Here is an 18,828-nt window from a genome sequence, read left to right as displayed (position 1 = left end):
GCAAGTTTATCAGATAATCCAAAGTAACAAATTGATCTGGGATATTGCAGGCTGATTTTGATACTCAACTTTAGTTCAGTATATGCTAGTAATATTGTACACTGGAATTTGTTCAGATACTCTTTGAAAAGAAAGAATTTTTAAGCTGTAGTCATTAGTGAAGCTTCTTATGACATTGTGGCGTTTAATTTTGCAGAAACGTTTCTAGTGCTTACCCACTATATGAGTTTCAGTCTCCCAAATWATGTAAATATGGTTAGTCTTGGCTGTTGTACGCAGTACTGCCTTTTAGAGTGAACTTCTTAAAAAGATATCTATTGCAAGTCAGCAGTGATACTGCACATAAACTAAAAATAATTGGATATTAGTAGGTATGAGAAAAATCGACTGCAGCACCTCTACTTGAGAACAGTTTATAAGTTCTGTGATTTGGAGGTTTTTTTTTTTTTTTGGATGTGTGATTATTAGGAGAGGAAAACTTATATCTATCATATCTCTATTTACCCTTCAGGCAAACACTAAAGATGTGTTTTTACCTCTCTTATATACCAGTTTTTGCAGATATATTGTGAGTTTTTGTTTATACATTTCAGACTCTCTTAAAATGTTGATATGTAAATGAATTTTGATTAGTGATTCTTTGAAAATTGCTAAAATAAAAATTTTATAATTACATGGACTTTTTATTTATTTCAGTTTTTGCTTCTCTGTATAGGTGTCTTGGGTGAAAGTGGCTTGTCCAAGTGACTGCTTGGCCTTATGAAATGAAATCAAGGAGAAGGAAAATGCTTTAGAAAATCTTAGAATAGTAATACAAGTTCTTGAGTTTAAATTTACAATTTCTAAGTATAATACTGTGTTATAATTGTGAATATAACTCCAGATGTACAGATACTAACTTTCAGTAGGAGTACAATGTAGATACAGTATTATGCATAGACATAAGCATCTATTGTGAATGTGCAAATTGAGGTTTTCCAAATTCTTTCTTGGCCAGATGTAGGCAGGTTTTCATGAAGACAGCATTGTGTATTATGTAGTACAATATATCCATGATTCAAAACAGTATCTCAGTTTCCAAAACATGGCAGAGAGAGGGATACTGCAGCTCTCAAAAGTAAAAGTTCGGTCTTTTTAATGTTGAAAAAAATAGCTCTATTACATACATTCCTTAAAATATTTGAACATCTGCTTGAATTTTCAAAACAAATGAAGTTTGCGTGTTCAACATGAGTATCAGTCCAGGAGGTTAAAGACTGACGAAATTATAAGCAAGGGAAAGCAGAATTTTATGGAAGTTGTTCATTCTGATTATAACTGTAAGATTACCAAGCACGGTAGCCAGAGGGTATCTCTGTTACATAAAGGTTGTTGTGTAAGTGTGGGTTTCTTTCTGTACTGCAAAAAATATACTTGTTTTGTAGTCTGTGATTTGTATTTATTTGTGTTATAATAATATCTGGGAGAAAAGTCTGGCTTGCAAAATAATTTCTGCCTTTTCTTACAGTTGGGTTAAAGATCGAGATGAAATTGCTTTTTCCGTTTGTTCTTTGAGGAATCCTCGTGGTGGCATGTGGTCATCTTCTACATTTGTGTATCTTAGTTGAAATACAAACAGGGAATTTAGGTATTGAGTAGCACGCAGTTTCAAATACGAAGAGTAATTTTTCTTAAACTGTACTTCCACTGCCAGTGTAATCTGGCAGATATCTGGGTTGCAGGAAAGGGAATTTAGTGCATAGGTTAGTTTTTAACAGATCAGCTTTGATCTATGAGTATTGCTAGTTTTTGGTTTTGTACTGGCACAAAGGAAGGAGTGGAAATAAGCAGACAGAGATGGAGAGAAGGTAGCACTGCTTACTCTGGCAATAGCACCAATTAATGCCATACTCAGCTGATGGTGGAACTGTGATATTATTTTGGGAGTGAATGATTTGCTTTATTTTATACTTCCATGAACTCAATTACTGCATCTCAAAATGGGCAGTTCTTTCAATTATTCTCTCTGATACGGAGCAAGGGTATAGATATATGAAGGAGAAAATGGATGCTGTTTATCTTACATTGCTTTGGAGTTGCTATGGTGCTGTGTTAGTAAATATATTATTTGCAGTAGCTTGCTCATTTATAAGCTTTTTGTATCAGATGAATTATTGAATTCAGTTTGTTCAGATTCAACATAGAAAAAAAATAATTTCCTGTGTTTTCTTTTTTTAGCCTTCTGTTGAGTCTTCAAGCCCAGGTAAATATTTTTAATATTTCCTAAACTTGTGAAGGAAAAGGGCACCCTTGAAAATTTCTTCTTGCTAGTCTCTTCCAGACAGTAACCCAAGGATAAAATTTAATGGGTAAATTAGTGGCAATATTGGTTTAAGCAGTCGCCGCTTCCTTCTGGTCAGTACCAGCAGCAGTTTTTGTACAGCGAGGTACGCCGGGAGCACGGCAGCCGCGCGTGCTGGAACGCTGGCCTGCCTGCCGGCGCGCGGCGAGAGTGAGTGGGGGCCTGGGAGGGCCTGCTGCAGCCCGCGCTGGGGTCCCTGGCCCGCTCCCCACGCCTGCCCCTCGGTATTACAGCCGATACGGAGCCAAAAGATTAAGGCAGTTAAGGCACTGTGTGCTCTCAGTTATTAGTTGTGCCATTGCTTTTATACACAACAGCATCAAGARCAAAAGCAGCAAGAAGAAAACAAGGTTTTTTTCCTCATTGGATTACTAAAAATGAGGAGTTTTGTGACTTTTGTTTTAAAAGCTGCTTATTTTCTGATGTACCAGTATCCCAGTGTTACTGGGTATCTAGTAATTAGCTAAGTGTAAATTATTATTTTTTAAAAACTACTACTATACGTAGTGTTATTTATTTTCAAAGTTTTTGGCATCCTAGTAGTTGAACAACTTTCCAATAGTTACTTCAGCTGGACAGCTGTTGTCTCTTGGACTCTTTTTTTTTTTTCAAAGAAACAATCTTTAACACGTTACACTTCAACACTTAAAACTACAAAATATAGTTAATCCTTCCTCCCTCTTGCACCCTTAGCATTAATACGGTCTTCAGGCATTGGAAAATGAAATTTAAATTGTCCAAGGAGACACATGGASAAGTATTATCAGAGCTAGAATTAGAACTCAGGTGTTGATAAATTATATCAAAGTGCTGCATCTGCCAAATCGTTCATCCATTCATCTATTTTTTTGTTGTCACAAAATACAACCAGACTTTTCTACAAAGAACTGTGAAAAATGCATGGGGAAGAATAACTAAAGATTCTACATCATATAAAAAATGTGCRTAACTATGAAGCTTACTTGAAATTTAAATTTTGGAAGAGTTGTAAGGCTGTGTCTTTGTAGTTGTAAACAAGAACACTTGGAAAATATCAAAGAAACAACTGCCTAAGCTTGTATTTTTATGAGTATTTCTACTCTCAGTAGAACTCTGATTCAAACAGACTTCCAATAACATAGGAATTAAGTCTTCAACAACTGAACRTTTTACAAGCATTTAACTAGGGGCCCGATGTCCAGTTTTATAGTACTTTAAGAACTGACTGGCTAAGTCCTGGTTCTTTTCCCATGATCTCTTACCACCTAAACGACAGCTTTCACTGTCCTCTGAATAATATGATTAGTTTTCCCTAAGATAAGTGAATTAGSGATTTTGAAGATACTTTAATTTTTCAATATAATTTGAGTATTAAAATGTCACCAAAATAAAAAACTAAACTTTTTGAGGCCATGATCTAACTAAAAAAAATCTTTAAAATGTTTTCTATCAGGAGGTTCAGCAACATCTGATGACCATGAATTTGATCCATCAGCTGATATGCTGGTGCATGACTTTGATGATGAACGGACATTAGAAGAGGAGGAAATGATGGAAGGAGAAACAAACTTCAGTTCTGAAATAGAGGATCTTAACAGGGTAGGTAGCATTAAGTAGTCGTAAAACATAACCACAGCCCACARTCTTGCACAAAAACGTGCAGGTTTTTACCCCTCTATTTAGGACAAAACAAAAAAAAATGCCCCTAAAACACTAATAGGTAAATAATATAGATGGGAGAAGGGGCCAAGCTAAATCCACAATTTTGAAAAGCTGGGACAAGAAAACTGGTACATAAATATTTAATAATGTATAATTCTGTGCTTGTGTAGTTTCTTTATATTTACTGGTGCAAGACTTGCATTTTAGAGCTAATATAAGTTAAAGTGTGTTCTGACTAAACTTGTATGTTCCAGTGTTACTATTTTTAATAAACTTTTGCACTTGATTAGTGCATATAGATTTAAATTTAATAAAAATTCCATAATTTTACATTTCCTTTGTGTTTTTTATATAAACATTCATATAATACTTCAGTGAAGCAGATAGGAGTATCTTCATTTTTAAGGCAGAGGAAACAGAGTAACAGATTAAGTGGTTTTCTCAAAGCTGCATAGTAAGTTGTCAGCAGAGCTGGGATCAGAACTCCCAAGAGTTGATAGTAGTGATAATAATCTTAAAATGTGTATATTCTGAAATGACCACATATAAGATTTATTTGGTGTTTTGAGCCTCTGCTGTCACTTATGTCTGCTTTAAGTTACTCCTCTGTCAGGAATAATATTCTTAAAATTCAGAGTATGTTCATTATAATTTTCAAAATAGTTTAGATACTGTCTGTGACCTCATTGGCTGAAAAATCTTCCAGAACAGTTATTAATATTTTTCAAATGCATATTTGATGTACAAATCCTGTGCAGTGTAAGTGATTTTACCCCTATGGCTTTAAATTAATTTAATACATTTAATCTACATTTCAGATGTAAATGATAATTTCTTTCTGTTAATTTCAGGTCTGATATTAACCTGTAAATGTAAAGATAAATAAATTGTGAATCTAACCATGCTTCATCTCAATTAAATGGGAATGGAATTCCACATGTATGTCATACGGTTCTTAAGTCAAAAGTACATGTTTTTTTCCTCATATTTTGTAAAGAGTCAACATCTGATTATATATTTTATCACCACATTACAATGCTTTATTCATAATTGTATTTCAACATCAATTTATTCCCATATATCCTACTTGTAGGGACTGCAAGCTTATAATTTTTCCACATTTCGGATATTTTTGTAGTAAGGACAGTGAGCAGTATTATAACTTAAATTCAAATTGTTCTATTTGCTGTTCTTCTCTGGAGGTTTTTTTACATATTGGTACAGAATCTTACTGTCAAGTTATATGGCTATTGCAGGTAGACCTTTTGCTGTGCTTTGGATGCTTCCACACCCACAGGATCTTGCTAGAGACCTGTAGTACTTCTAGTTCATCAAGGCTTACTTTTTCTCTCTTTTCTTTCTTTTTTTTTTTTTTTCCAAATTATGCTCTTTCTTAGACATGGATGATAGACATCCTAAGCCTCAAAACTGTTGTCAAGACAAGTGCTATCCTGTCTTTGCTTTCCCTAGTCGTTTCCACATATTCCTTCAGATTTTCCCCTAGGCCGTGAATGTGCTGGATTTACTAGTTCAGCTCCTTCAGAGACAAAGTGGCAGTCAGGCTCTGCAAAGGAATTTTTGAACCTTAATGATTTAACTTCTGAGTGTCATAGAAATAGCACCTTCCTCTGAGGGTAAGGATCTCTTGTACTTGTTGGTTGAAAAATCTGATGAGTCTGTGATACATTAGTACTTGAGGTTTAGCAGTGCCCTGCATTCATGTATGGRTGTATGTGTATACATTTTTGTGTAAATGGCCATAGCTTGTCCCTCTTGAGACCTGAAGTCACCCTCTATGCTGCTACAGTAAGTAAAAACAAAAAAAAGGGGGGGAGGGGAAGAAAAGAAAGAAAGAAAAACAAAAAAAAACCAACAGTGCCCTGAGAGTGGAAGAGTAGTTGAAAAGAATCAGAATTATTGAACTTGGGACTTCTTAGTGATCTTTCTTGAAAGGTAAGAACTTTTAGGGGGCAGAAGAACTATCTGGARTGTGATGCAAGAGACCATGCTTGGTTATATCCAGGTGTCTGTATTCAGTAATGCTCTTTCCTTATGGATGAACATCCATACCGGATCTGACCCAAGTCCTGGTTAACCCAGTGTTCTTTCTCCAACAGCCCAGGAGAYAGAGTGATCAGRAAGATGATTTTTTTTTTCCCATGATGGGGCACATCTYTTGTATTCTGGGCATACTATAATGCKGCAGTTTTCCCAAATGCAGAAAACTGCATAATTTCTGATAGTGAGAAGCTGTATTCGCTCTCTCTCGGAAATAKTAAGTGGCCAGGCCCCAATAAGTTGCAGAAAGTCTTAGTTTCCTCCTACTCTTAGCCCAGCTGGCTATAAAAGGCATTAGCTGGAGGGAGTGTGATGTGGGGAATTTGATGACTATGGGGTCTAGCTCTTTAGCTCTGTGCTGCCCCATCTGTGGACAGAGTACTGCTGGGTGGTTTGTTTGCRCTGGCTTTTTGGATGCTTTTCGGATACGGTGAGCATTGTCAGGGAGCTACGCACGGTGCCTCCCTGCATGACTTAAATATTTTTAAGCCTTTGACTCCTCTCCTTTTTCCACTTGTTCCCCATAATCACTTGTTTTCTCCTTTTGGGCCCTTCTTTTCATGGAGGGCTCTTGGGTTTTCTTAGGAACATGCATCAATATCCTGTTCTCTTTAAAAGGGAGAACCAGTAGGAACAAAAGCCAATGTTAGGTGTTTGAGGAAGAGTGTAGAACAAGGGAATTATACAGTATTTCACCCAAATACTTGTCCAGCCTCCAGCAGGCTGCAGTTGAGGTGCACCTGGAACAGAYGTTGTTTGTCTTTAATACCTGTTCTTCCCTCCACCACCATGAATTTGTCCMATTGATTTTTAACCTGTGTAAACTTAGTGTCTGCAAGGCATATAGTAATGTTGCACAATTTAAGTTCRTTTAGTTTGAGAAGTATCTTTTTTAGACCTATTTTTGTTAATTTCAGTGGTTGCCCCTTAGCTCTTGAATTAGGTGAGTGTACAGTTATTCGTATTTACTTTCTCTGCTTATGATATAGTTCTGGGTTACGTCACCCCCCCTCACTCACCTCTTCTCCAGATGGAAGCAGCTTTCCTAGTTTTACAGTATCCTAAAACARTGCAAAACTCATCAGTTGATACCCATAGCATTTTGTCTTGGAGAGCTGCTGACACTTGGAGCTTTTTCAATTWTAATGGGATCTTCAAGTTAAGAGGCTCTGCCTCAGAAAAACATTCTAAATGCAATACTGTTTTTCAGCAACATGCTTATTACATTATTCTCACATACTTACAAATTGTAGTATTTTTCTAATTCTCAGTCTGTATCTGCAAAYGGAATAGTGGTGAGGAATGTTGAATGAAAATTCAAAATGTACTAGACTACATTTGCTTTGGTATCATGAATATGATTTTTCTGACAGCTATACTGTAGAGTTTTAATTAAGATCACAGTCCTGTCTGTTGTCAGTGTAAAATACAGATTCCCTGTCTCTGAGYGTTAATTCACAAAACAGTATGGTAAGGCTTAAGAAGTCAAGAGAGAAGGTGAGAAGATTTAGGCCCGCATGGTCTGCATCTACTGTATGTAGCTTACTGAAGACTAGCCCAGCAAGTGATTTAATGGTTTAGTTTTTTGAAATCAAAAACATAAATAGACAACAAATCTTGATAACYCCTGCAGTATACTTATTTTCACACACCACAACTAACAACATTTGCCTTTTGTAATTGATATTATTAGTGTGTTTCAAGAAAATAGAAATTCGTTGATCTGTGATGGCTAATTTGTAAARGAGTTCAATGAAGGAAGTGCAGGGTCTACAAACAACTACAAAATGTGATTATCAGTCAGGACTTAAATTACCTACTAAGAAGTAGTAGTGAGAATACACCTCTGATTAATAAGCAAAGGATTTTATTTTATGAGAGAGGTAATTTTAAAAAGTTCTCTGAAAGTTTCTGCTCTGAAAAATCTCTTTAGGGAAGCGATATACTGCCCCTGCAGACTATATACTGAGCTATTAAAAGTGATTAAGTAATTTGCAGACCTGGCAATTAATAGCTTGTATTAATAAWGTGAATGCATTTGGTAACAGTTCTGGAGCCAGCAAACTTGAGAACTCTCTGTATCATTTGAAATAGCCTTTCAGAGTGGACCAGCATTCTAAATATAAATATTTTTAAATGTGCACATATTTTAGTGGGTTTGATACTGCAAGCAACTGCGTTTGCTTTTGTAGACAACTAGCTTAAAAGCTTCTTGTTTTTCTTTTTAAGTGAGGAAATATGTATGTATCTGTAAACACTGCTGTCTTTACCTGAATATCGGGTGATCCTGAATATAAGGTGATCTCTCTCATACACATCTCTCATTTTTTGTTTCACTCAGAAAGCAGAGAGGCACAGAGATTGAAAAGTGCATATGATTTGTATCATGTATTTGTATCCTGGCCGGGATTATAGGACTGCACAGAATCAATCCTGTACAGCAACTCCCCCAAAACAAGATTTAACCRCGTGTTCAAACCCGATAGTACAAGTTCTGGTCCTTATTTTGCTGAACTTCTGGAGACAYTGTAAAAAGCACTGACTTGCATTAGGGCAAGTTACTGCCATGCAGCTAGCTTCACAGTACCTACAAAAACTGTCACCATCTTATCTATCGGTGTGAAGCAGTTGCTGCAGTCTCACATTTTGTGTGTTTCTTTTTCCATAAATATGTGCAAAATACTGTATTTTTTTCGTGCATTTTTTATGGGAGGAAAGAAAAAAGCATCAACTAACATTCCAAAAAGGAGAGTGGTTCACTCTATGTCTGTGCTGAAGATGTATGATGTCTGACCCACACATAATATTTGGCTGCCACAGTAATTCATTCACATCATTTCTACCACTCTCTTTCCCGTGGTCATCTTGGACCTAAGTGTGAAATGGGTTGTAGGCGGGATGGTTTATCTTGGTAGCCTTCAGTTTACTATGGTCTTTTCCCAGGGACTGACAGTGCCTCCAAAGCACATAACTAAAATGCAGGCATCCGTGTTACATGACTAGTTAGTTAACCGGTCACATCCTGGGAGCCTCCTGCAAATTTCTTCTTCTGTCGCTGGAGTGGATAGCACCTGCAGTTTGGTCACAGGATAAGTGTGTGCCGTGTCATGTCGTTTTATAGGCATGAATTCATCGTGTGACCGTAAAACGAGCATCTCCCTTATGTATATAACCAGATGTAACTTGTCACACTACAGTGCTTGTGTTTTGATCAAGCAGTAGTAGGCAAATACCAGGGGAGGGGGATGGGACAAACAGCCCTCTGGTGCCGTCTTAATGGGCTTTATGGCCCCTTTAAGAATGTGCTGGTATGCGAGGTTAGTAATAATTTTTAGAGGATGAGTAAATAAAAGTTTTGCTGTATTAAAAAAAAAAAAGTCTAAGACACCCCCCCCCACACCCCGGAACTTTTAATTCTGATCATCCATTCATGTTAGAGTGGACATTTGTAATATGCCTGATGATCATATATTTATTTTTGCTGGGTTATGTTTAAAGTGCACACTATAAACTGCAGAGCAGATATGTGATGTGAAATACTTTTCTTAAAATCTCAAAATTTGTTTGAATATTTCTCAGGAAAGTGATATGCCAATCCAGGAGCTCCTTAGCCTTTATGGCTATGATGGTACCATTCCACTGCAAGAWGATGATGATGATGAAGATGATGAAGAGGAAGAGGAGGAGGGAGATGATGATGATGATGTTGATAATGATGACAACAGCGGCTGTAGTGGAGAAAACAAAGTAAGTGTTTACACTAATTTGAAACTTACTTCTGTTCAACCATCCTGTACTAGACAGTTGTTCAAGGTGCCACATCACAGCAGAAATAATTCACAGTATATTTGATTTCAGATGCTTTGTGTACTGTCCTCTARTGTTTACTCTTAATTTTCCACCTGTATTTCTTTTAATTACTCTTAATTTCATCTGTATCATTCCATACTATTGCTGAAACAAATTAGAGCACCTCTATACAGACAGTATCATGAAAAAAGGGATGAAAATTGTGTTTCAGAAATATTGTTTGGCTTTGAAACTTAGTTTTTAAATACCTAAAAGCACCTTTATAAATATGTCCTAATACTTGTTYCAAGGTAAAAAGCTGATCTACTGATACTGAAATGGGGAAGTGAATAAAAAAAAGGTGTCTCTGTGAGTGCTGGAGGTTACTGCAGGTTTTCTTACTTTAAATTGTATTTTTACAAGCTAGCAGTAATTCTCTTGGTTGTTTTTAAATTGTTAATCAAATCTACTGATTCAAATACTTTTACAAAATGTACAGCTGTGACCTTGGCATCTTTAAAATTCTGTCCTGTTTGCTCTTAAARTAAATAGATCCAACATAATCTAAGGTAACATGAAGAATGCAAAACAAAAATCTAAGACAAACTGATCAATTTATTTGTGCACAGTGGTACTCCTGAAGTTTCATTTCCTTCTTATGTCCTTCTTAATTACTTCTTGTCATAACATCCACCTCAGTGTTCTCCAGATCAGTCACTTTTTTTTTTTTTTTTAAGACACTGCCTAACTTTTCTCTTAAATGGATAAAATCTCAGCATCTCTCACCACCAAGATGTTTGCAGCATGAGGAGTCATAGGAGATTAATAGTTGGTAGTATGCTGCAGAAGCAAATGTGTTCCTGCCCACCAGCAGCAACAGTTCACGATTTGGCACACTAAACTTAATGTTTTAGACTAATAGCAGACTTGGAACTGTGGCTGAATTGAAAGTACATGTTCACTTATTTTACYGCTGTTCTGATGAGACTGGAAAGAAAGGGAGGGAGAGACTGGCAGAAAGAAGGCCAACCTGTTAAAAMTCTGCCTCGGCATACACGAATGAGRGCTCTAGAAAGATGTACATGATCTGAGCAGAGAGGCAGTAAAATACATCTGTGTGGAGTAATATTATAAATCATTCATGCTTTCTCTGCAAGTGCAAATCTTTCTATATGCTTAGTTAGTGATACTGTACTTAGCTGTTTTCTATTTTTAATCTACTTTAAGCTGCGTATGTAATAATACTCTGGTTTGCTGTTAAAGGTACATATAAACATGTGCCTAATGCCTCTGTGTTAGAACTAGCAAGTATGAATGCTCACAACATATTCTTAAAACACACAAAAGATATTGACAGATTGCATAATAGAAATGTTTTTTAATGTTTAGCATTTTAATTTTCCTTGGTTCTGTTAATACCTATTATTGTGGTTTTTTTCTAATAAACTTTTCTAATTTTTGATCTTTTAGTGATTCAATGATATTTGCACTCAAGTCTATTGATAACACTATTCCTATGGGATCAAACYTCACCATTGACTTTTATTTTTTATGGAAGTTGCTTGAAAAAAGTGTACATAACTGATAATTACTATCCTCTTTATTGAAAATTTGTAAGAAAAGATTTAAAGAAAGGTAAACTTTTGTGACAAAGTTGCAAAAAATGTTTTTTGCAATTTTCTATTTTTTGTGGCATAGAATTGATTTTGATCTATTTCTGTCAAGAATAACTATTTCAGAGAAGAAAAAAACACCTAATTCCAATGTAGTCAAGAGCAGAAGTAGATTTTCTAATTCCTTGAATTCTCATATTAAACATTTTCAGAATAGGAAAGTAGCAGATCCTATATCCGACATTACACAATTGAGTCCATATCCTSAAGAGGATATGTCTGCCAATTCCATATCCTCAGAAAGAGTCCAAAAGATTAAAGTGGAGAAATCTTAAATATTTGAGGTTTTTCTGGACAAGCTGTTACTTCACAGAGCAAACCTCRCTAAACCTACATTCTCCCCCATTTTTTTTTCTTTTTAGAAGACAGCAGATTTTGGAAGATGTAGGAAAAATCCTCCTTTCTATGATGAAGAAAATTACCTGCTTCAAATAAATACAGCATTCCATTATTGACAGATTTTTGAATGCAAACTGAAAGGATATGCTTGACTGATGTAAAAACAAACTGTGGTATTTAGTTCTGCTTTGTATTTTTGACATATATTAGAGTCTGTTAAATTTGATATGCTTAAAATCCAGGTCAGAAAATAATATAATGCATTTAAACATTTGTTATGGCTTAGTCTGGACAGGCACAGCTTACTCAGTCACTTGAAGTTAGACACTGGATGTTTTGTTTTGGTAAGGTGACATTTGGGGAAGAAATGTTGCCAAAATAATATTTGTAACACAAAGGGTATAACTAGCCTCCTATTTACTTTTGCTTATTTAAGGAGGAGACTATAAAGGATTCATCTGGGCAGGAAGATGAGACACAGTCATCTAATGATGACCCAGCACCATCTGTTGCTTCTCAAGATCCACGGGAGATAATTCGCCCTCGTCGATGTAAATATTTTGATACAAGTATGTATGGTTTAGTACTAAGTCATCTCGATATAACTGACTTCTGTTTATTAACAGCTCTAATTAACATAATATTCTATTGCTGAAAATACACATCTAGATGCCTGCAGGCATTTATTGTTTTTTTCTTACCACTATTCTTGATTATCGTAACACTRAAAATAATAGGCAACAAAAAAATACTATTTTTAGCAGAATGCTAATCTTCTCACCAGATGAGGGACTCTGTAAGAGCACTAGGTATAATCTCTTCTTAAAACAAGGCATTGAATTTGTTTAATATTTTAAATTTCTACAGTTTTGAAAAAGAACAACCTCAAACTGTCTAAGTCCGATCATTAAATTACTCGTAGTGTTACAACAGTTAGTTTATGATCCAGCAAACTGATCCATGTGGATGTGCCCTTTCGCAAAATTTCCCTGCACGTGGGGCCAGGTGCTGTAAATGACTTCTGAGACTAATTTGCACAATGAGGAGCATGATCTTTTTAATAAACACTTTTCTGCGGAATCTGTAATTCATACATTGCTATACTATGCAATTCTTTAGTGTCTTTGGAACATTCAGTAGGTTTCCAGCAACACCTGGTTGTAGTATTATCTTTTCATCTTAGTTTCAGCTGCCAATTCCCACCAGGGACACAGGTAAAAATACTTGCTGGTAGGAAATGCACTGTTCCAACTAGATAGTTGTCATAATAGCTGCACAGTGTGTGGTTAKCATGACAAAACCAGATGACATCGGTTTGTGTCCTCCCTGAAAGAAGTTGAGAGTCCTAGTGAATGAGAAAATAAAAAAATTGCTAGAAATAAAAATCCTTTTTCTTCAAGATCATTAATAAAAAAAGAAAAGCATTGAAATCTGAAAAAGGCCAATAGATTGTTAAAGCTGAACTARTGAAGGTGGAGATACCCATGAAGAAAATTTACTTGAAAAATTCCACATTTGCTGCTGTTGCCAGCATCGTGGACTGATTCTCTCCTTCGTTTTGTTTAAAAATTGGTTTTGCAGCCATTTGAAACTGTTGATCTAGTTATGTAGCTGTCCYGTTAGACAACACTCATTTCTGCGGCATTCTTACTTAACCAAATCTGAAACTTTTAGTATTGTGCTATCAGCAGAGCCATTCGCACAACAGATACTTCAGCTTCATTGGGTACAACTGATTGTTGCTGATGTTTGAATTCCTACTATTCTCTGTTTTAACAAGTGAAAATAAAGGAAAAAGTTTCTTATAATACTTTCCACTTGATACTTATCAGCCATAACACTGCAGAGATAAAGTTTTCTAATCTGTAGTTTATGTTAATGCAGAAATGCCAARGAACCTCAGCATGCAGCTGTGCAGGGGGTTGCACCAAGATATTTGCAAATAAATTAACTCTATTTTTTAAACTTCTGTGTAATGCAAGTGTATTGCATAGCTTTTTTTATGATGTTCAGCTGTGTACCGTATATGATATAATGTACAGATCTTTAGATTGTCATATGCTATACACAAACCTGACACTGTTGTTGCTTTCAGTACCTTGTGAAAAGAAACTACTCCTTATCATAAAAATCCTAACATTTGATCTTAAATAATATACTTGAAATMCTGCTGTGTATCTCAGCTGTACATCCAAGCCTACTAAATCCCCAAAAGACTGAGAAAGCAATACATGGAGATTGCTCACATGTCGCGCTGTAGTGTGCCTTGTGTGGCAAGGGAGGAAGCAGCAGTGACTGAGTTAGGAGCTCATTGAAGATGATGTTGAAATTGCAACTAATTTAGATTTCAGTCTGAACATCCACAAAAAATATTTTCAGACAATACTGAATAAAATTGAGTGTGGATCATAGCTGCTTCAAAGCTAGATGAGAGGAAAAGAAAGTTTTATTAGGAAGTATTAAAATTGATAGTGTATTCATTTGTGTCTTAACCTTTCATATCCTGATCTGCATCATAAGCAGTTCTAGATAAGAATGCTGGAAGGGTCTTTTTTTATTTTAAATAGTCAACACTGAGACATTTAGTACTGGTCTGTAGTGTTAAATAAGATGTCTCAGAAGCAAAGCGAGGCTGCTGAATGCCAGCGGGCCAAGAAGCCCAGCCTGTGTCCTCCTGCGGCTGTGGCGGGTGCTCTTGGGACTTGCAGGGACCTCAYGGTCTGCATCGCTCAGCCCAGCTCTGCTGGAGGCTGCCACTGGCCTGGGTGGACTCCATCATAACTTCCTCCRTGTAAATGTTTAAATGTTTTATTGTAGACAGTGAAATAGAAGAGGAATCTGAAGATGATGAGGATTATATTCCATCAGAAGACTGGAAAAAGGTAAATATTAAGGGCTGCTAAAAAAGTTTTGTGAATAATGAGATGATCTGTTACATAGTAATTTTCAGCTCTGTATATTACCAAATTTCTCATCTTTTCTACCACAAAAATTAAGAGCTTTGATAGTAATAAGTGTTAAAAACTTCTCTAAATAGTCAGAAAACATTCCCGTATTGTTTCTGTTTACTGTTTGTTTAGATTTCAAACAGTGAAAATCTTAAARGATAAAAAAAGATGTGGTCATACTGCCTTTCTCTAACAACAWCAAAAAACAAAACAAAACAAAACAAAACAAAACACAGCTGTGGTTGCTTTACCTTTTACTTCTCTTATTTCAAAACAGGAAATCATGGTGGGCTCTATGTTTCAAGCTGAAATTCCTGTTGGTGTATGCAAATACAAAGAGAATGAAAAAGGTGAGATTTAACACTACTATCATTATCAGAATGATTGATTTYACCTGCTAAGGGAGAAAAATTAAAGATTTATTTGACTGATGATCATGTGTCTTACAAAATAAAACAGCTCCTTCAAGTGGAAGATAGAACCGTGATCTCAAACTGTAGTTCATCCTGCGCTTTACCATTAAGAGYTTGAGGCTTGGAAAGGGAAAGAAGGATTTTATTTCCAGACTGCTGAACCTTTATTGAACCCTTGTATTCTGATTTACACAGGGTTTTTGTGTAATTATATTAATCTTTTCACGTGGTATATTTTGTTGTAATAAAGAAATTATGTTGCTGGAATTGAATTAACATATTGAAAGGAGAAAAATGGCTGGAACAGGTTTGATTTTCATGCTTAATAATGTATTAAATAACTTACTATTCTGCTTTCAGGTATTTCCCAGGAACTTTTTGTTTTCCCTGCAACCAGAGCCTTTAGCTGTATGTTGTCAATATTACCAAGGCAAGAAAGGCAGCCTGATTCATACCCAGCTCTGTGCGTGAGAGAACCAAATTTCCCTGCAGATTCAGCTGCTTGCTCAGAATTAGTTTACACTGCAATCAGTTTGAGATTGCTGCTTTTGTGAATTTATATAAGTTAGTTTTAAACTAGCCAGCAGAAAACACTGTTTCTTCCTGGAATTTGAGTAAATACTGAAACAGTGGCGGTTGTCTTGAATTAAACTCCAGGTTGTTGTGGCTACACTGTAGCTGCTTGTAGCTAGAAACTGTCTAAAGAGAGTCAATCCTGCTTTTGACTTACAGCAAGCCCACACTGAAACGGACAGATTCTGCCAGCTAGAGTAAACTCTGGACTTGCTAGACAGAGMGGTTGAAAAGAAGGTAATTTAAAACTATGAGAAGTCTGGAGAAGCCATTAAAAATGAACCTGGAGTTCCCAGGAAATTCATTTACCTAGCTCATTCCCTTAAATCACATTTAAACTTTGCATTAAGTCATTTGAAAGTGTTTGTTGGGTGCAGAATGCAAAGCCTTTTATACCAAGCTGACTTAGTTCACTGTTCACATTAACAGATACGGATTCCTTTGCACCTGCTCTACATGCCAAAATTCCTTCTGTTCTTCCTTTTGGATTCTAGGAGACACATTTTAACATTATTTCCAGGGATTGAAGAGATCTGTGGCTCACTTTGACTACTGTGAATAACATTGAGAATTCTAATGTTTCATCTGAATGTTGATTTTATTTTTATTTTTGTATTTAGCCAGAAAAGTTCATGGAGAAAGAAAAAAGTTCTTTGTCTTTCAGAAACTTTCTCCATGCTAGAACTGTGTCTTTGGTTTGGTTTGTTTGTTTTTTGACTGAGTAGAGCTCAAGACTAGAAAACAAAGATAAAAAGAAATCAGATTTCTGTAAAGATCAATTACATTTTAAAACAAAATCTTATAGAGCAATCAATGATTAGTAATTTGGCTGTAAAGCCCACCAGTAAACTGTATCTGTTCTAGAAAAAAAATAAAAAAGAGCGAATTACAAAATGTCTGCTTTTTAGCTGTGAAGTTGTTCTTTATATGCTTTCCTGCTACCATCTAAAAATAGAGCTTGAACTATGCATTCAGTAAATTGTACTTTACTGATCAGTCACCTGCTCTTACTGGTATTTGCTTTGCTCTAAATGGCTTCTAGCCTCCAACAATAAAAAAGATATAGCTGTTTTATGCATTGCAGTAACCTACATAAAACAGTTTTTTGTAGTCTTGCATGCAGCTCTTTGTGCCTGTGACGTAGGTTTTCTATTCTACAAAGTGTTGAGGAGGAAAGTTAAATTTTCACTAGTCATTCTAGGGCTTATCTAGCTTTATATCCCAATAGGATTGTACATATTCTGCCACTTTCTTTCATTTTGCTATGTTTGGGATGAAATTTTTGACAGGATTCCATTTGGAATATTAGTGAAACTTAGAATAGGAAAATAAATGCTTGAGACTGTGTATATAGTATTTTTTCCCCCACCTTTGTTGTTCTCTAAGAAGGCTACTCCTCTTGGGTCCACTTACATAAGCAAAGATGCAAAAATACTAGAACTCTTAAGAGTAATTGCTTTGCTTTTCAGAGTGCTCTTGAAAATCAAAAGATCTCTGAAAACTGAAAGATGCTGAGGCCACTTCCGGATTTATTAGCCTTTATTAGCCACTTGTCATTCATGAACCTTACAGTGTGCTTTGCTTGCATCATTAAGAATGGCTTAGAATCTACTAGCTGTTATCTCCCGAAAAGAAACGTCGTTTCTACTGGAGTTCATATCTCAACATTCCTAAAATCTTTGTATTAAATGGAGAACTAAATATCACATTAGGACTAGCCTTTCAAGGTGCACGGAATTGTTAGAAGCTGTTTTCAAAGTATGTGTGCTTTGTGAAATGAACCTGTCTTTCTTTGCAAAACACTTAATCATTTTCCTTAACAGCTTCTTTTTTTTTTTTTTTTATTATGGTCCACTTCCATGTTAAAAATGTATGTTTTTCAAGTTAAGATACACTTAGCAGCTGTTTTGAGCTTTCCATCTGCATGAAATGCTCCTGTATCTTCTGTACCTCTGCTTACCCTGTTTTACAAATGTTTGTTCCTTGTCTCTCGGTGGCGAAGAGTCGGAGAAGCTCACCAAGCTAATAGAATCAATGTGCACATTACTGCCAGTCTGGTTTTTGTAAGATCATCTTTCGTTGAAGAGTGCCATTAGCAAGGTCTAGATTCTGATTCTATTTTTATTTTTAATAACCTGAATAATTTTACCTTATTTTATCATACTGATACTTTAAATTTGCAGGGCTATAGGCTATTCAGAAAATACAGGAGATAGTTCAGAGGATATACCATTTATCCATGTTCTTCCCATTAATTTCAGTTTACTAAAGCGTCCTTGGTCTGAAAACTAGCTCAGAAGTTCTGGAAAAAAACARCAGCAATTTGGTAGTGTTAAAATTTGATGATCTTTACCTGAATGATTTTGTTTCAGAGGGATATCTTGGAAGTAGCGGGAAAGTCTTAGCAAGCAAAGCTTCCTTTCAGGAGCCAGACTTCACAAGRTCTAGCATCACAAGATCATCTTCCCTGGAGAAATAGTGGACCTAGTTGCTTTTGCAAGCCGTGTTAGCTGAGACTTTTGTATTTAGTGGTCTGGACACCTGGAGGGGAGTTTTAGCACTRTTTTGGAGACATGCTCTTTGTTTTTATCTGAATGATCCTAAAGGTCTTCTGAGAAAACAGCGTAATTGGTTTCTCTTCTGAATTAGCTTTCCATGTCTGCTGGCTGCCATCAGCAAAGCTGCCTCGATGTGATGCTTAGGGACAGGAGTGCTAGGTAGATAGGTCGGGACTGTTTCAAGTGGTTGTGCTACCTCRTGATTTTAGTGGTTTCAGGAGCAGGACAGAGAAGATGGAGTTTCTGGAGTTTCATAAATGAGCCCTCAAATCTAGAGCACTGATTATGCCAGCCGTGTCGTGATAACCATGGTAAWACAAGGCAGAGCATCCTAGTCGTTTGGATCATCGCGTACACGGGAATATTTTTGGCCCATCCTTGTGTGTGTTCTAAATGTTCATGCTCTAATGGTCTTCTGGGGTTTAAGAGAGGGAATAAACTTTTCTATTGTTGTTTTAGCTTTCCTTTTTGTTTTTTTGGTTTTTCTTTTTTTTT

The 18,828-nt window shown here is 36.0% G+C and overlaps 1 protein-coding gene across 1 annotated transcript in view; it reads left to right on the top strand.

Annotated features, from left to right (window-relative positions):
- Positions 1–618: 618 nt before the first annotated feature.
- MIER1 (MIER1 transcriptional regulator) overlaps positions 619–18,828 on the top strand; it is a 26,265-nt gene continuing 8,055 nt past the window's right edge. The window contains exons 1-6 of the mRNA XM_085306376.1: positions 619–2,242; positions 3,774–3,919; positions 9,620–9,787; positions 12,278–12,410; positions 14,659–14,723; positions 15,067–15,139. Coding sequence (XP_085162502.1) covers positions 3,821–3,919; positions 9,620–9,787; positions 12,278–12,410; positions 14,659–14,723; positions 15,067–15,139 — 538 coding nt within the window. The 5' untranslated portion in view covers positions 619–2,242; positions 3,774–3,820. The remainder of the gene's footprint in view (positions 2,243–3,773; positions 3,920–9,619; positions 9,788–12,277; positions 12,411–14,658; positions 14,724–15,066; positions 15,140–18,828) is intronic.

Source organism: Rhea americana, unplaced genomic scaffold (genome assembly GCF_003343005.1).
Source record: "Rhea americana isolate MKP2758 unplaced genomic scaffold, rheAme1 scaffold_239, whole genome shotgun sequence".
NCBI lineage: Eukaryota > Metazoa > Chordata > Aves > Rheiformes > Rheidae > Rhea > Rhea americana.
Note: the sequence above shows the minus strand (reverse complement) of the source record. Positions and strands in the feature narration are given on the sequence as shown.